We start from the raw sequence: 17333 nt of genomic DNA on the forward strand, positions 1-17333 counted from the left end.
CCAGCCTCTCTTCGAAGCAGGGTGCCCTGATTGACAGGCCCGCTGCACCACTGCACGTTTGTTTGCGGAGAGGACCACCCACACGTCGGCCGAACCCTTGGACTTGGGCTTAGAGTGTTTCTGGGCCTCACGCTGCCCAGCCATGCTATGCTGAGAGCGACGAGAAAAGTACAGCTGAAATTCTGCCGACTGCATTTTAGACTCCTGGAACCTGTCGACTACCACGCCCACTGCGCCCACCGAACAGGGTCATTCAGCAGAAAAACCCTGTCAGGAATTTTTGACAGGCTGACATGGAGCGACCGATGGCCCGTGCCATTTCCTTGGTTAATTCCCCCGTCCAGCTCTCGCAGCAGATCCACCTAGTGCACCTGCAACACACCCATAGTGTGGAGGCAGCCTGCGGCCTGACCTGCTGCTGTGTAGGCCCTGCCTACTAAGGCCAAAGTGGCTCTTAACGGCTTTGTAGGCAGCACTGGAGCCTTTAAAATGCAACAACTGGGGAGAGATAGCTAGCAAGCATCTCGTTAACCCTGGGCATCTCTTCATAGCCGCACTTCTTAAACCCCACTACATTCGTGTATAGCAAACGTAGGGGAAGGGCACGTGGCTCAAACGGGCTCATACAGCTCATGGCTCATACAGTGGCTAGACACCTCGGTGTGCAGGTTGGGGAAAAAAAATGGTAGGCCCCGAAGCGGAGGCTGTGCCGCGGGACACAGGAAACGGTTATTCAGCTTTCTGTAAAATGCGTTGCTTCCGCTTCTCTTTAGGCCAAGCTATCTCTAGTTTAGCAACGGCCCGTGTCACTACCTACAGGAGCCCATCAAACAGCACAGGCTGTGAGGAGTCCGTGGGCACGCTAGCATCTAAAAACTCTCGTTCAGCGAGAGCGGGACCTGAGAGCGGGTCCTATCTAGAACTTCGTAGCAGGCCATGCATTTGGTACCTGGGCATTCAGTGAAGACTTACCCAAATTAATCCACCTCTTAATACCACCACTATCACGTTGCAATTATAGAAACCATCAGTACAATACAAAAACGCAATATAACAACACGTCGCATTACAGAGAGAGGAATTTCACATATGAAGTGTGAATACCATTATACTAAAGCAAGAAACCCAGTTAAGTCAACTCCAAACCTTTACACACTACAAACACTACAACCGCAACTGTGCCACCTACATCATCTAGATGCATACTCATAGGCTGTAATCCAGTGGTACTGCTCATATTCACTGGTCTGGAAGTGGCGAACAAACCCTTTCCCGCGCTGAGACAAGCTAGGTTAAGACAAGGTTGGCCGACCTCTTCTCAGGATGTCTAGCTATTCTTGAAAATGGATTTTTAATTATGTCCGAGACCAAATCAATTTTTCTTTCTCCGTAGGCATTTCCTGGTTACTACACACCTTAGATGTAGACCAGTTTATGGAGCGAACATCAAGCATGGCAGAAGGCAAAAAGAAGTCTGGGGGTCAGTGATGTAAACATGAGTGAGAAAAGAGACATTCCTGATCACATGAACATAATCATCTTTTCTCTGCTTGTGTTTTATATGGTGGATGTTCAGCCTGGATACATTCATTATCTAACAAAATCTTTTATTTGTTTTGTATTAATATATTAATTAAGACTGTCAAATGCAAATTCCTTTTAATGGCACCGCAATTAATGCAACGCACATTTCTGTTTGACCATTTTTATAAAAAAAATATAAATAAATAAATATATATAAGAGAAAAATTAAAACCTTCATCACAACACACATTTATTTACGCCGTCATTTCCTTACTCAGATAAATAAACTCCACCGTAAAAATTTTTTTCATCAGTAAACATTTGTTTTAATGATGCACCAAGTCTCACATCCGCCATGATGCACACATCCGACAATTTACCCTCTGGTGTCGACAAACGCACCGGTGCGTTTTGTGGCATTTTTCCTCATAACGTTGAAACTAACTTAAATTACTGTCTTTTTTGATAGTACAGATAAGAGCAATACATCGTTCAAATCTGTAAAGTGTCTACTTTTATTTGTACACACTCATAATAACAACAAAATGCTTTGGTTTTGTAAAATAAAGCAAACACACAGGGTGCATTTTCTATTGTCTCTGTCATCTCTATTCACAAACACACAAATAAAACAACCTGAATCTCAGTGAATACTTACCCCACAGACATAATAAATGTATGTATAGAAAGCTCGAAATGTCAACTTATAAATAATCACATTAAATACTAATATTCTCTGATTATGTAATCCGTATAAAAGTTATGTGGGACAGTTTCTCCAGTATCACCTCATTAACCATCCATGTGGTAACACAGCAAAGGTTCCATGTGGTGTCCTGATGATTTATGTATTTTAAAACACCATAATTACTTTAAAAAATTTAAAAGAATAATTTGTTTTCACGCTCTACGTTGAGTTTGGTTTCAAGAAAAGTAAACATACATTTGCGTAAAGCATCAATATTTGTCCATGCCCATGTTTATTACAGTATTTTAAAATGTATTAAATCAAGGTACATTTAGAACAAATAAAAATGTGCGAGTGAGTTGCGATTAATCATTAGTTAACTGATAACAATCATGTGATTAAATATTAAATATAATATTAAATATTTTAATCGATTGACAGCCCTGATACTATTACGTGGCATCCAGTTACCAGCTTGACACTAAAACAGGTAGTAGTAATGACTACTTTTTTCTTCAGTACATGTCAGAGCCCAATCTTCTTTACTTTAACATGAGTAAAAAAGTATAGTCAGTACTTTAAGTCAAATCAGGTCAAGTCAAGTCAAGTTTATTTCTACAGAATTTAACAGTTAAGGTGAATGGCGTGTATTTATCCCTGATGAGCAGCCATGGCAACTGTGGCAAGGAAAAACTCCCTTAGATGTTATGAGGAAGAAACCTTGAGAGGAACCAGACTCAAAAGAGGAACCCATCCTCATTTGGGTGACATCAAGAGTGTGATTATAATCTTTAAACACTACAGAACACTGGAGAGTGAGAACTAACATTAGCACTGGAATAAGCAACTCATAAAATAGCTCAACATTTGCGATCATCATAGATCCAACACCAGCTTCTCCATGCCAGAGCCTTTAAACAATCAAGGGGGTCCAGTGTCCAAACTCCACATGAAGTGGGATCCAAATGGCGCTAGTATGTCTCTAGATGGTTCGGGATGTTTGCGGGGTCGGCATCTACTTATTTAAAGGTCATGAAATTAACAAGCACAAGTTGATAATGTGCATGTGATCAGATGTACTGGAGCACAGGGTTATGATGTGATGTGTGTTATGTGTAGGCTTTGCTAAAAAGATACATTTTTAATTTGCATTTAAACTGCGAGAGTGTGTCTGAGCCACGAACACCGTCAGGAAGACTATTGCAAAGTTCAGGAGCTAAATGTGAGAATGATCTACAGCCTTTAGTGGACTTTGCTATTCTAGAAACTACAAGAAGTCTGGAGTTTTGAGATCTGAAGAATCGTGACAGATTGTAGCGTGTTAGAAGACTGGAAAGATACATGGGAGCCAAACCATTTAGTGTTTTGTAAGTAAGTAGCAGTAGTTTGTAGTCAATTCAAAACTGGTAGCCAGTATAAGGATGATAGGATTGGGGTTATATGGTCATATTTTCTCGACCTTGTGAGAACTTGTTAATTAATGATGCAGAACAACCACCTAGTAATGCATTACAATAGTCCAGTCTGGAGGTCATAAATTTGTGGACGAGCTTCTCTGCATCAAATATAGACTACATGTTTCTTAGCTTAGCAATATTTCTAAGGTGGAAGAAGGCTGTTTTTGTAACATGGTTGATATGATTTTTGAAAGACAAGTTGCTGTCTAAAATAACTCCCAGGTCTTTAACTGTTGAACTAGTAGTTACAGTACATCCTTCTAAATGCAGGTTGAAATGCTGGAGCTTCTGTGTACTGATTTTTGGGCCAATTAACAAAATCTCTGTCTTATCAGAATTTAAAAAAAGAAAGTTAACTTTTAATAATAGAAAGTTAACTTTTACCTAAGTATTTTAAAACATGAGTATCTGTACTTCTACTTAAAAGAAACTTTCATTATGCTAGCGATGAAAACAGAAACTAAAATGAATTGTGTGGGAAGCAGATCTGTAGGCATCTGTAGGATTGTGTAGGCACCTGGGCCTGTTTCTGCATATGACCTTTAGAGTATTCAGTGCAACTACAGTATATATAAGAACACCTCAGCAGATCGACAGATAGCAAACAGAGTTGATTATATGACTTCAACCCATTATATATATTTATTACTATCACTGTTAAACAGCTTTGGTTTACTTGAGAGTGAGCAAAAGCAATCCAAGCACATCATCACTTATATCCTCGAACAGTTAAAACTGATACAAACTGTAATGGCAAACAAGTGCTATAATGTCTATTCGGACATTTCTTTCTTGTCCAAGGAAGACTACATTATATAATTCTATAGCAACATCAGCAGGCAATTGCCGTTTCATTGGAATGAGATGCTTGGACTTGAAATTACACATTGAGTTTTCTTTATTCATGTCATTTGAACACATGAGCTCAAAACAAATCCTGACAGAAAAAAATTGATAGAGCCCGCTATTATGTGTGTTACAGCATGTTTGAAGAAACACAAGATGTACAGTGCTTGTGAAGCATGAGCATTTTTTGGTTGAGGAGTCAGGTCATATCATCGCTGTTCTCAGCAGCTACATAAGTGAGGTAGACATTCACTTCAGTTAACGAATATCAAGAGATTGTAGAGCATTACTGAGTCAAATATAGTAATACATTCACATAACAATTCACTGATAAATAGATAAAGACAATAACAAGTTTGTAAGTGCTATGAAAATATTTACAATTTCCCTCCATAAACTCTGAAGAACCATCCAGCTTACATACCATTATATATCATGCTATTTAACTGTAGTTCTTTAATTATTACAACTGTTTCTGAATAAGATGAATAACTGTATAACAAGCCAGAGGTCGTGGTTGAAGGCTGGCAGAGATTCAAGAAGTTATCATTTTGATTTATTTTAATTTTATAATTGAAGTTTTTGTTGCTTATAACAGTTTTTAAAGCTTTGCATGAAGGGACATTTATATTAATAACAATTTAGGTTCTATGAACTCAGATTATTTCAATGATATCTCTAAACCTACTTTACATTGTTTTGCAGTCCAGAAATGAGGGATTAAAAATATTTTACACAAGAATTTTATACAGCACCACTAAGTAGTAACAGTTTACCAATACCTACCTACATAAACACCAAAATACAAAAATAGGCTGTGGATACAGTAGCTTTTATAACACCAAGAAAAAGAACTCCACTATATGAGAGTACCTTGAATATGAAGTTGTGCAGAAAAACACGGAATGGTTTACACAATGTCATTGTAACTTGGCATGTGTTAAGATGCTTGGCATTATTATTAAATATAGCAATTTTTTTTTATACAAAGAGAACCATGTTTATGTAGTACTATTGAAAGTATTTTATAATGTGTATAGCAGCAAACAGGAAATCATCGCTTTTAACATCTTAGGGCTCACATTTAAAGGATTTTTTTATCCTGTCAACATTGTTGTTCATGACTTATATAAAATTTAAGCCATTTAAAACAGTCGATCCACAATAAGTAGCTTTTGAAAGCAGTGTTAGCTAACAATACATCAAAAACCATTTTACAAACTTAATTTGTATTGTACTGGTTAAATCCGTGTTATCCACGTAATCTGTGAGGTGATGAGTTAAGCATGATCAGTGTAAATGGAGTAATGTTAATGGCATAACAGTCTCTAATTGTTAGGTAACAGTCTGTTTTTGTGTCTTGTTAGTCTATAGAATGAATAATGAAATGTAGGGTAATGATGTGGGCACAGGAACTAACAGTCTAAAAAGTATTATTTGTGATTATTGGTAGCATTGATTTTTCATACAGTATGTCATGATAGTTATATTGAGGATTACCTAGGAAAACCTATGCTGATTGCTAACTTGCTCTTGCACTATTGTAACAGAGAATATTATACACATTTCACACTTATCAGATTGAAGTTATAATCATTATTATTGTGACAATCCAAGGGCTTCCTAAACCGGGATGTGATTTTAGTTTCATGAGACAAAACAGTCGAGCCATTGTTGCTCCGAGTTGAACAGGCTGATGGTGCATAGTCAAAACTCTGTTTCATGACACTTAGTAAGAAACATTAAAAACAGCACAACAACCATAAAAGATAGGAGACACATCAAGCCATTATATACAAGGCAAGTTCCAGTTGTTAACGTCCCAGCCTTAATCTTTTTGTTGTCTGTATTTCAAACAATAAACCCTGCAAATTATTGCACTGATAGTACTCATCATTTCTAACCCCTTTGACTAGAAATATATCAGACGCCATACGTCAGAGATACGCTGGCCTGTGAGCACATGTCTCGCCACAACTCACTGACTACAAGGTTGTTTCTAGACCAACTTTAGGATACATTTTTCTTTATGTTGTACCATTGCTTAGTTGGATTTGTGTTCTCCGTTCTTCGCCCAGCCTCTGGTCATGGCGGCCACCACAATAGTGTACATGTTGAGCCAAGCCTGGCGCAGTGCAGCTGTGTAGCCTGTTCCAAGACTGCACTGCAGCATGTAAAGCAGGGCCTCTCCAACCACCTGACCAACAGAGACATGAAGTTCTGTCTGAATTTTTTTTTTTATTATTACTACTGCTACAGCTGTTTAAATTATTTATTTTAAAGAGCAGGAACATTTGTAGACCAGGTTGACTCATATAGCCTCATCCAGAGGATTTATAGCCACTACAATACTTACAGCAAAGGACTGGGTTTTCACACCAACAGTTTGATGCTTCTTGCCCAGGTTCAATAAAAAGTCCTCCAAAGAATCCAGGTCATCAAGATGATTGACAGCTGCTTCAATCACCAACATCACCTAGACACAAATGGTCAGTGCTTTCATGCTACCCATAATCAACTAATCAGCTGTTTGGAATCAAATATATATTGTGAGTTTTAATCTTATTCAATCAATAGTAGAGGGAGAAGAAACCATTGGTCTCACCTTGGTGACATGCTCCAGGAACTCAGGGTTAGACAGACACTCAGGCACTACTCCACACTTGGTTTTATAGTTAAAGAGGCTCAGAAGAGTTGGGTCCAGTTCAAACAACCTATAAGACACACATCACTTTATATTAGCCAGTATTGTTGACACTAGTGGTACTCTGCAGCTCTCTTGCAATCGATTTACATTAATATAGAGATCTTGCTTTTGCCTGTCGCCAAGCAACAAGTCAAGCCTCTGGCTGAAGTGCGGCAGAAGCACCAGGCATCCGCAAGATGAGAGTGGATGTTTGATGTGATTGTTTACTTTGGTGAGGAAGAGGTGTTTCAAAGCTATTTCCCTTTTAACTACTTCTGATTAAATGTCTTTGTGTCTTGTTTAATTAAACTGTCATATCGAGTCAGTAGTGAATTAATGATTTGCTATTTAAATGCTATGCAAACTCACAATTAATAGTGTACACTCTGCTTTTCATCAGCAACAGTGATGCTACATAAATAAGAAATTCACAATTGTATCTTAAAATAGCATTTAAAACGATTTCCAATCCTGAATGAAATAGAAAAACAATAGAAAACCTTAGATCCCAGATACCCCATATTAAGCATCTGTCTCTGAGCATGCAATAATGTGAATGTTAATAATTGGATACACTACCTGGTAAACATGACGATGCCGTGCGGGACCTTGTTCTTGCCAAGGCTCTCCCAGCTGTCCCGGATCAGCTCCTTGTCTTTGCCTGAGAGTTTCTCCATGTTTTCACTAAGTGAAGATGTTGCTGTCTTAACTTGCACAAAAATATTGCATCAAATTTGTGTCCTTTAAATCAAACCAGGACTTCCTGATCCACAGTTTCCATTTCCTTAATCCCAAATCAAGAAAGATCTTTACTTGTGGTCAACCTGGAAATCAAGGGAAAAGTCTCAGATGAGAAAAAGACTCTTAAGAAGCTGCAAAAAAATCAAATCTAATCTAAAAAAAAAAGGTCTCTAATAAAATTGGAACTAAATTGCCCCAGCATCCAAGCAGTGTATGGTGTGCACTCAGGTGACATACCTTAGATTTTTTTTTGCTGACCTTGCTTTCTCTGTGGCTCCCTCTCGGGCTTTGGGAATTCAGGGTGTTCTGTGTGAATATGTGCATGTAAAGCCTTGCGTTTACTCACTCTCTCTCTCTCTCTCTCTCTCTCTCTCTCTCTCTCTCTCTCTCTCTCTCTCTCTCTCTCTCTCCCTCTCCTTTACTCACTCACTCACTCACTTACTCACTCTCTCACTCACTCACGCACTCTGTGTACCCTCTCCCCTTGCTGAAGCTTGCGCCCTCACACAGCCTAGTTTGATGTGCAGTCAAAGTGAGATGACAAGGTTAATGTGTTCATATCTGCCATTATCCATCCTCTATCAAACTCTTTCATTTTTCTAGCTTTTGCACAGGCACACTACAGACACCTACATGTTCTTGTCATCCTATACAGAGGACTCATTTAGACAACAGACAGACAGAGAAAATCTGTGGCTTATAATGCTCCTAGCATTAGTAAGATAAAGATGTTATGAAGCACAGCTCCTCCTGCAGGTGAGACCATGACCATTACCTGAAGGGAATATTTTGCTGTTTTTCCATATATTCATATATTGGGTGTACAATTCTTGAAAATACCCATTATAAAACATCAGTCATAAAACCTTTCAAAAGGATATGTATCATTTTATTATTTTTTGTTTATATTCAAGTTGCGATAATAAATCAAGGAGGATCTTTCACTTGTCAGTTTATGAAACTGCATTTTGTCAAAAAAAAACCAACCAAAAAAAAAAACAATGAAAAATTTGAATAGCCTGTATCCAGAATATAGTTTCAATATACAGTCTGATAATAAATTGTTAAAATATTTCTGCTTTATTTTTGCCCCCATTAAGACATAATGACAGGGTTCAAGAAACCTGTAGATATTTTGAGAGGAAGCAGCACATACACCTAATGAACAGGAGTGATGTATATGCGGAAAACATCGAATACATCACTGAACTGCCTTTACTTGAGGTCTGATACACTCTGATTTAAAATTTGTCTTGTAAAAAAAAATAAGTAACATTCAGAAATGGCTTTAATTGTTCATTGCATGTTTTTTTCAGCAAATTATGTTACAGGATTGCCTGTCTAGTATGTGGAATTTCTCTTCAGTGAGTTCAAATGACAAATTGACTGCATGCACTGGGTTGAGTGAAGTGCTGTCATCGCGAGGGACAATCTGTCGGGAAACTGAGTGTGCTTGGAAATGACAGAGTAGCAGGAGAGAGCACAGTTGCCATGACGACCTTGCAGGAGCCCTTGAACTTTCCATCATGTGATGCTAAATGCTCAGGCCAAAAATGTCTCTCAGATCTTGAGCTAAACAGCACTTTGATTGAGTGCATGAGCAGATACACATTTAATCTGTTGCTTATGGTGTGATGCTCGGCCCAAAAGTGCATGTTGCAGTCAATTAGTATAATATGCAACGTGAGCATATTATAAGATCTCTAATGTTACTTAGAAATTTTCTTTGATAATGTTAAATGTAAGCGCATTATATAGTCGTCATTTTAGAAAATTGACTATATAACTATTTAACCAAACTTGGAAAAAATTGTTGTTCAGGGGTTCTTTGGATAGCTATCAACTATGGATAAATATGCACCCTATAATTTTTCTCGAACTCCCCTTTAAGCACTAGCTTTAGGATTTATATATGGGTTATAGATTGAAGTTTTCAGTCTAAGAGAGTAAAAGTCATAAAACCTGTACCATAGAATATAGTATACAGAATACTTATCATTTCATGCAGTATAATCTAGTTTCAAAATATGCATGGTATATATTGTTGGATGCTGCAAACCTCTAGCTTTAACAATTTCCATTTGAATTTTGTAATTGGATGGTATATACAGGTTGGTTCTCCAACCCTTTAGTTTTAACACTTTTCCACTTGAATTTTGTAATATTTGAACTTTCAGAGAAACTAATGCATGATAAAAACAGTTCCTTTTAGGTACCTCAGATATATTTACATGTTTTCTTTCTCTACTCTGCCCTATTTAAAATAGAATCCCTCTATTCTAATACCCTTAGGAAAAAAAAAAAAGATTTGCAAGATGAAACTAAATAAAGAAGCACTTAGGATACTAGATGGAAACTTTACATTTAAACAAGTATAAAAGATACATGAAATGCAGTCAAATGAACTGTAACTTTTATGCTTTTTAATTTATTATTATTATATATATATATATATATATATATATATATATATATATATATATATATATATATATATATATATATATATATATATATATCACCAACGCATTTTGAAATAGGTTGGATGGAGTGTTAACTGTAAATCTGAAAATCTGAACAGAGTATAAGCTCTTGATGTGGCAGGCAGCTGGGGCAGCAAAGTGACATGAGGGTTTCTTTTTCTATGATAGATAAATAACCAACACTGACTTTAGTGGTGCTGTGGTTCTCAAAATAGTCAAGCCTCATCCCCGAAATGTATATGTCTGCAATTTAAAAAAATTTTTTTAGCATTTTTTTAAATTGAGATCAGAGAAAAAAGCTTTTAATTTTTTGAAAGTTAAGGGTAAGAGTTACAGTACATTAATGCATGGTATATTTCATCACATTCACTTTGCAGCTGTCAGAAGGAAAAATATAAATTGCATCCTGGGGTAAACTTTCCCTTGTTTACAGTTTGCTAATATTCAACTATACAAACATTCCAGACCTATCACAACAGGTTCTAGAACATGAATATTTGGATCATTCAAAACCAATCTAGAACACATAGCATCAATATAGCCTCAAGTATTATTTATTTGACATATTGTATCAAATATAATTCCCGATAAGCAGATGACAAACACATGCAAATGCTTTAATATTCCTCTTTTTGTAAAGATTTTTTTGCTAGCAAGTGTCTCTCTGCAGTCGCCAACATATATAGATCAACAAATCCCAAACTGGCTTTGACATTTTTATCTTAATAAGCAGGTTGCACGGCCAGAACCCTTCTTGTGGAAGTAGAATCATAATCATCTCGTACAAATTGCGTACAAACATGACATGTAAACATTTAGGCACAAGCCAAGCAAAAGAAAAATTATATCTCTTAGATCTACATGGCTTACCACATTTTTACCAAGGCCCAAATGCTGAACCAATTCTAGGAAAGATCCAGAGTTTTTGTATCTGACATGACACTCTGTGTTAACCAAATACCAACTGCTCACCCAATGTCAGCTGACTCCTTTCTCTTTGGGTTTCATACTCTTGTCTTCTATTCCATCCTCACTTCGGAAGAAGTCGTCCCTGCTTCCTTTTATGTAGCAGAAGCAGTTTTTTGAACTTGTGTGCATAAATATTTACCCCATAGATAGTGTGCTACAACTTTAATTTCATTATAAGCCATAAGTGAGGAACTGAAATCTACTGGTATGTACATAATCAAAATATTAGTCTCCCTATTATCTGCATAATGTGTAATATTTAGACTGTTTACCTGTGCTGAGTGTTAGTATCAAAGCTTTGATCACCAACATTACAGTTGCCATCAGTGTCTGTATTCTCTGATGTCTGGCTTTCATCATTCTCTCCCGTCGACCTTACAAAATTTTCATCCAGGCCCTCGTGCTCTAAAGTATTTCTGTATCTGCGCTCAGCATGGCTCTTAGCATTTCTCTACAAGAAAGAGTTTTTAAAAAATAACAGTGGAAATAAAATATTAGGACAGCAGGATGTTTTGGTTGGCTACATGTAGACTGACTAAAATATGCATTATTTAGTTATGACTTTTAAAATACCTGTGACACCTGTTCAAAGAGGTAAGGACGTGCTGAGACCCGAGCTTTCATCTCCCTCAGTTCTTTTTTATAATCTTTCATCCTTTCTTGATCAGCCTGTCTGCAATTAGAAGACAAAATACATAATGTTACTTATTTATTATATACATCAAAAACTGTAGTTAATTTATCCTGGATCTGCAGGGGATCTCACCAACAGGGAATTCCACATGACGCTACATTTACACTACACTGAATTTGGTTTAAATCAGAGGTAGACTTTTAATTGTAATAATTTTCTGAAATTGCTGCTATTATTGTTCAACATATCATTTTCATTTTTAATAAGTGTTTCACCTATGAAAGCTATAAGCTGTTTGGGTTGGAGGGGTCATGCATGAATTATTGATGGAAGCTGTCGTTTCACTTCAGGGGGTTCGATTTGTCATTTTCTCTGTATATTTTTGTCCCAATTGCTCACTCCTTGAGCTGTTGCCAGACTTCTTATTCCACAGTTCACTACAATGGCACACTATCTTATCCTGAGTGCACCGACAAATTTATAATTAGCTCAAACCTTGTTGCAAAGCGCACACAGTCTGTGAACTAACTGTGCTTTGACAATCTGATTAATGACAGAGAACCGTGCTGTTATCAGCCTGGTCCTGTTTTAATTAAAGATGACAACTAATGAGATTTAATGGGAACTAATATGTTGAGACGAAAAGTCTTTGACACTTACTAACACATCCCAAACCTGTTTTCTTATATACAACCACTCCATTAAAAGAAGTACATGGAGAGCATGCTTTCCTGTGCTGCTTGAGTTTTTCCTGGTAGACCTCTTTCAGGCTTTTGTGGGGGTCCATAGCTTTGGCTCGTGCTACAAGTCCTCTGCTTATGGTTTGAGAGTTCATTCTGTGTTTTTTCATCCAATCTTCACTTTCTTGCTCCTTACTCTCTCTCAGCTCCACAGACTTTCTGCATTGTGTGGAAAAGAGAGACAAAGCAGTAATAGTTCAACCCACAAGAACGTTATAAGCAACAAATACAATTACAGATTAGAAATGGTCTATAAGAAAAGCAATATTCTGCTGACCTTATAGCCATAGACCTTTTCCTGGCGGCATCGGTTATATAAGTTGGAAGAGTATCTCTAGATAATGATGTCAGGCCACTAAAGGATTTGCTCCTCTTTAAAACATTCATGTCAGTGTATTTCTAATGACAAAAAAAAGCAAACTTCTCAGTATTTAAAAGCATCTCTAAGATAGAGTTTTAATGTATGGTTTTATTTTTTTTTTTTTTTTTTGCAAGAAACAACTAGCCTAATAACATTTCTAGCAAATTAGCTAGCTGCCTGTAGACTAGATAACATTTATCACCTGTACTGTATGCTGTGTAGGTTTTCTCATTAGGGTCTTGATTTGCATTGTAATTTCCTTAAATATTTGCTTGAATGTTGTCTAGCCTATCTGAATGTACAATAACAAACAGCAATTTACCATGATTTTAGCTAATAGCATTAGCTAGCTAACACATAGACATGAGTTGCATTTTAGTATCAAACATAAAAATCATATTCCCAGCTTTTTTACAGTCATAAATGTGACATAATACACTATAATACATTATTTTCAATAATATCATTAGTTAGTTTTGTCACATATCCTAAATCAGTCTGTGTGTGTTACCATTCCAGATGTCAATTTATATATATTAAAAATTAACCAGCAAAAAGTGTATCTGTTTAAACATAAGCATTAGAACATCTAATTAAGAACTGAACACTTAATAAGAAAAGGGTTAAACCAACTTGTGATTGGTCTGTGCTGCTTATACTGTGACGTGGTTGTAGAGCTGATGTTCGTAGCTGGAACGGCTGGCAGAGGGTGACCTCTTGTCTTTCTGTTCTCTCCATCACCGCTTTTTGGAAGGCCTGGTGCAATTTTTTAAAATCTGGGACCTTACTGTTTGTCTTTGGTCGGAAGGATGGACTCTGCTGTAAGAATCCCAGATTTTTAGTCTTGGATCTCTGGGAACTACAAGCCTGATGATCAGCTCTGATACTCAGGCTTTGGATGGGGGCAGAGGATGCCCTAAGAGTCTCCTGAGCCCTGACCTGGATACGGATTTTCCTCTGTTGCTCCTTTTCTAGTGGCAATAAATGGAAAATTTACAATAAATGGACATAATTTAGTCATAAGTCATAATTTGACATCATAAGTAATCATTTAGAGACAAATCAATAAAAATCATTTTAGTCATTTTAGTGGTAGTTTTGAGAAATTACAATAAATCATGAGCTAAGCATATCCAAATTGATGTCTCAATACAACTATGTGTTTATATCAGAGAAGAGAAGTAATGAAGTAAATATACTTAATTACTGTAGTTATGTAGATTTGTCTGGTATCAGTACTTTACTTCACTCTTTCTTTATATATATATATATATATATATATATATATATATATATATATATATATATATATATATATATATATACATAATTACATTTTTATTTTCACTCAATAACTTTTGTACACCAATATCTGTAGTTTCTACTTTCTACATTTTTAAACCAGGTTTGTTACCTTAGTTTTAATCTATTTGGTGACATGATCAATATTTTTCTTATTCATTTTGTTTTCAGCCCATCAACCTATTTCTTGTCATTGCGGGGCTTTTTTATTTCCTGGCTCTCAAACACCACAGATGTAGGTTAGTTTACAAAGCTAAAAACAAGCAAAGCAGAAGGCAACATGAAGTATGAGGCTAGCATGGATGAGACAGAGGGAGTCAGGGATGTAAACATTTTTTGTCATTTTTTAGTTTAGGATGTAGACATTTTTAAGCACCTGATCATCACCATCATCTTTTCTCTGCTTGTTTGGTGGTTGTTTAGCTAGGATACATTCATTAGATAACAAAATAAAATTATTTTATATTAATATATCAATAAGACATGAGGTCCAGTTACTAGTGTGACACTAAAACAGATAGTAGTAACGACTACCTTTTACTTAAGTGAATGTCAGAACCCAAACTGCTTTACTTTAACTTGAGTGAAAAAGTGTAGTCAGAGTCTTTTAAAACATAAGTATCTGTACTTCTACTTGAGTGAAGGATGTGTGTACTTTTGCCACCTCTGGTTTATATAGATCAGCAAAAGAGTTGTCTAAAAAGCACCTTTCATCTGTTCGGAGATTGCTGGGTCTGTTACAGCCTTAGGTTTGCATCTCCTCCTTCCATCATCCTTTATGTTTTCACTCACTTTATCAGCACTGTTCTCTGGCTTCAGCTTTTCCCTTCTCTTCTCCTGTCTTTGGTGAAACCTAAAGGGTTTCTGAATAGACAAAAGAAACTCTTTCCTCTGCTGCCGTCCCTCATTTCTCACACGTTCCTGTGTCTGTACCATATCATCATAAAGGAGCTTGGAGATGTGCTCCGGCACAGGTGATACTCGAAACTTGTTCTGACACTCAGCCCAGTCCAGTTCTTCTTTGTGATCTTGTGAACGAATCACAGTAGTTCTCCAGGTCCCAAAAGAGTCAAGTGGCCTGTGCTGGCTCATCTTTGAGCTCAGGTCAGGTGTGGAGGAGGATTTCTGTGGTCTTAAAAACATTGTCATTTTAAACATGTGCACAAGTTACAGTATATTACATAGATTATTTGTGTGACATATTTAAAACATGTACAAAAACGTTTTGTCTATTTTTAAAAAAAAAGTATTGTATTGGACTTTTAAAAAGTTTATGAAGTCAAGAGATGGATTTGTTTTCTAATAGCAGGCTAACTAGTAAACAGAATGTGAGAGTTGATGTGTTGATGTGATAACCAAACATATTATCCAATATTCATATCTGATTTATAATCAGAAGAGCTTGAACTTACAGATAAATGCTTTCTCTGCTTTTGATGTTGCCTCCATCTTTATGCAGATTTTGCTGCAGGTTATTCGTTGTCTTTGGAGCATTAGAGTTTGTGAAGAGCAGTGAGTTCTGCACTGTACGGCTCTCTAGACCAGCCTTGTGCTGCAGCTTGATCTGCTGAAGTTGCTGTTGGTGTGAAGCTTTTAGGGCCTCTAAGTGCAACTCCAAAAGGATATTAGACTTCTCCCTGTCCTCTAGGAAGGACTGCAGGCCCTCTGATGCACTCATCCTGACTTCTTTATCAACCATCTCTTCATACTTCGAATCCTCTAATGGGGAAGAGGAGGAGGAGAGAAAGAGAGACGTGACAGCTTTTTTTTTTTAAGAAAAAACAAAGGGGCCTGGAAAGCAGCAGCAGCAGGTGCATATGACATAGTGTAGCTAAAATGCAGGAATAAAACACTTTGCACTTTTAATTACAATTTTTTTTTTTTTTTTTTTGTGGCTTTACCACTGCTGCACCTGATAAGTTTATTACGCTCACCACCATGTCAGTGCTGAAAATAGCCGAACACCCAAAGGATTTAAACAGATGTAAAAGATTGTGTACGGTGTATCAACAGATGTTTTTAATAGTGTTCAGTGCATAATACAGTTCATAATGAAAAGGTGGTAGTTTCGTGATTAAGGCATTGGACTTTGGATATGAAGGTCATGAGTTCAAATCCCAGCCACACCAAGCTGCCCTCCTGGACCCCTGAGCAAGACACATAACCCCATAGCTGCTCAGTTGTATAAGTGAGATAAATGCAAGTTGCTCTGGATAAGGGCATCTGCCAAATGCCATAAATCTAAATATAATTAAATTGTTTGGGTGATTTCTTAGGAGGACGATCACAAAGAATCCCACTGGGTGCAGCAATGTGGCTGCCGTTACCATGGCAATAGCGACGCCGGTTCATAACGCGCCACTACATTTACGGAACTCTTGTATAAACGAGCAAAGCCCACATCCATACAGCATGCATTTACGTATCCTTTACATATGGCAATAATTTTTTAGAATAATTAATAGGAATTTAAGGCAGGAAATCGGCAAGTTATATAGATTCAATAGTCAGTCATTCATTTCAATCTTCTCACCCGCGACTTGTGATTGAAAGCAGTGGTCGGCACGACGCAGTTTCAGTAGCACACTCTCACATTTTTTGGGGGTATATTTCACGTCTCATTTCTTCGAAAATATATCCACTGGCTGTGTCTCAAACGCGGTGATCACAAGCAACGAGCTTCGCTTTCTCTCGTCCAGTCCCGAAGCTGCGCTGCGATGTTCCTCCGGAGCGCACGGTGGCGCTAAACATAACAAATATTCTATTATATACTGAGTAGGTTTCTTACAGATACAACAGCCAGCTAATATTACCAATAATTTGAATGATCACGTATTAACCATTCAATAATAATAATATTATGTCAGTTTACATTGTGATTTAAATTCCCTGGCTCGTGATT

The 17333-nt window shown here is 37.0% G+C and overlaps 2 protein-coding genes across 3 annotated transcripts; both read right to left on the reverse strand.

The window, feature by feature from the left end:
* Positions 1 to 4549: 4549 nt before the first annotated feature.
* ngb (neuroglobin) lies at positions 4550 to 7911 on the reverse strand. Its single transcript, XM_083543459.1, has 5 exons — positions 7781 to 7911; positions 7121 to 7229; positions 6872 to 6991; positions 6535 to 6712; positions 4550 to 5780 (listed from the first exon to the last, which is right to left on the reverse strand). The coding sequence occupies exons 1-4, from the start codon at positions 7876 to 7878 to the stop codon at positions 6560 to 6562; spliced, it is 480 nt and encodes a 159-aa protein (XP_083399585.1). The 5' UTR covers positions 7879 to 7911; the 3' UTR covers positions 4550 to 5780; positions 6535 to 6559.
* A 2779-nt stretch (positions 7912 to 10690) lies between these two features.
* Positions 10691 to 17149, reverse strand: fam161b (FAM161 centrosomal protein B). Of its 2 annotated transcripts, none has more exons than XM_083545643.1 (9): positions 16965 to 17149; positions 15844 to 16150; positions 15139 to 15563; positions 13763 to 14100; positions 13046 to 13167; positions 12760 to 12927; positions 11968 to 12067; positions 11667 to 11845; positions 10691 to 11483 (listed from the first exon to the last, which is right to left on the reverse strand). In XM_083545643.1, exons 2-9 carry the CDS (start codon positions 16128 to 16130, stop codon positions 11456 to 11458), a joined length of 1647 nt encoding a protein of 548 aa, XP_083401769.1. In that variant the 5' UTR covers positions 16131 to 16150; positions 16965 to 17149; the 3' UTR covers positions 10691 to 11455. The 2 variants fall into 2 exon arrangements, with proteins under 2 accessions (XP_083401769.1, XP_083401768.1); XM_083545642.1 differs by having other exon boundaries at positions 10691 to 11479; positions 15844 to 16139; positions 17017 to 17144.
* Positions 17150 to 17333: the final 184 nt, after the last annotated feature.

The sequence above is a fragment of the Silurus aristotelis genome (genome assembly GCF_946808225.1).
Source record: "Silurus aristotelis genome assembly, chromosome: 6".
NCBI classification, from domain to species: domain Eukaryota; kingdom Metazoa; phylum Chordata; class Actinopteri; order Siluriformes; family Siluridae; genus Silurus; species Silurus aristotelis.

Bases quoted from the DNA above. Each gene is read 5' to 3' on its own strand.
- fam161b (XM_083545642.1), bottom strand. From the start codon at position 16,130: ATGGTTGATAAAGAAGTCAGGATGAGTGCATCAGAGGGCCTGCAGTCC. The intron at 13,168-13,762 runs GTTGGTTTAACC...TTTTGTCATTAG, and splicing joins GCAGCACAGACCAATCACAA to AAATACACTGACATGAATGT. The intron at 12,928-13,045 runs GTCAGCAGAATA...CACACAATGCAG, and splicing joins AAAAGGTCTATGGCTATAAG to AAAGTCTGTGGAGCTGAGAG.
- ngb (XM_083543459.1), bottom strand. From the start codon at position 7,878: ATGGAGAAACTCTCAGGCAAAGACAAGGAGCTGATCCGGGACAGCTGG. The intron at 7,230-7,780 runs GTAGTGTATCCA...TGTGTCTTATAG, and splicing joins GGCATCGTCATGTTTACCAG to GTTGTTTGAACTGGACCCAA. The intron at 6,713-6,871 runs GTAAGTATTGTA...TCTGTTGGTCAG, and splicing joins TGAAAACCCAGTCCTTTGCT to GTGGTTGGAGAGGCCCTGCT.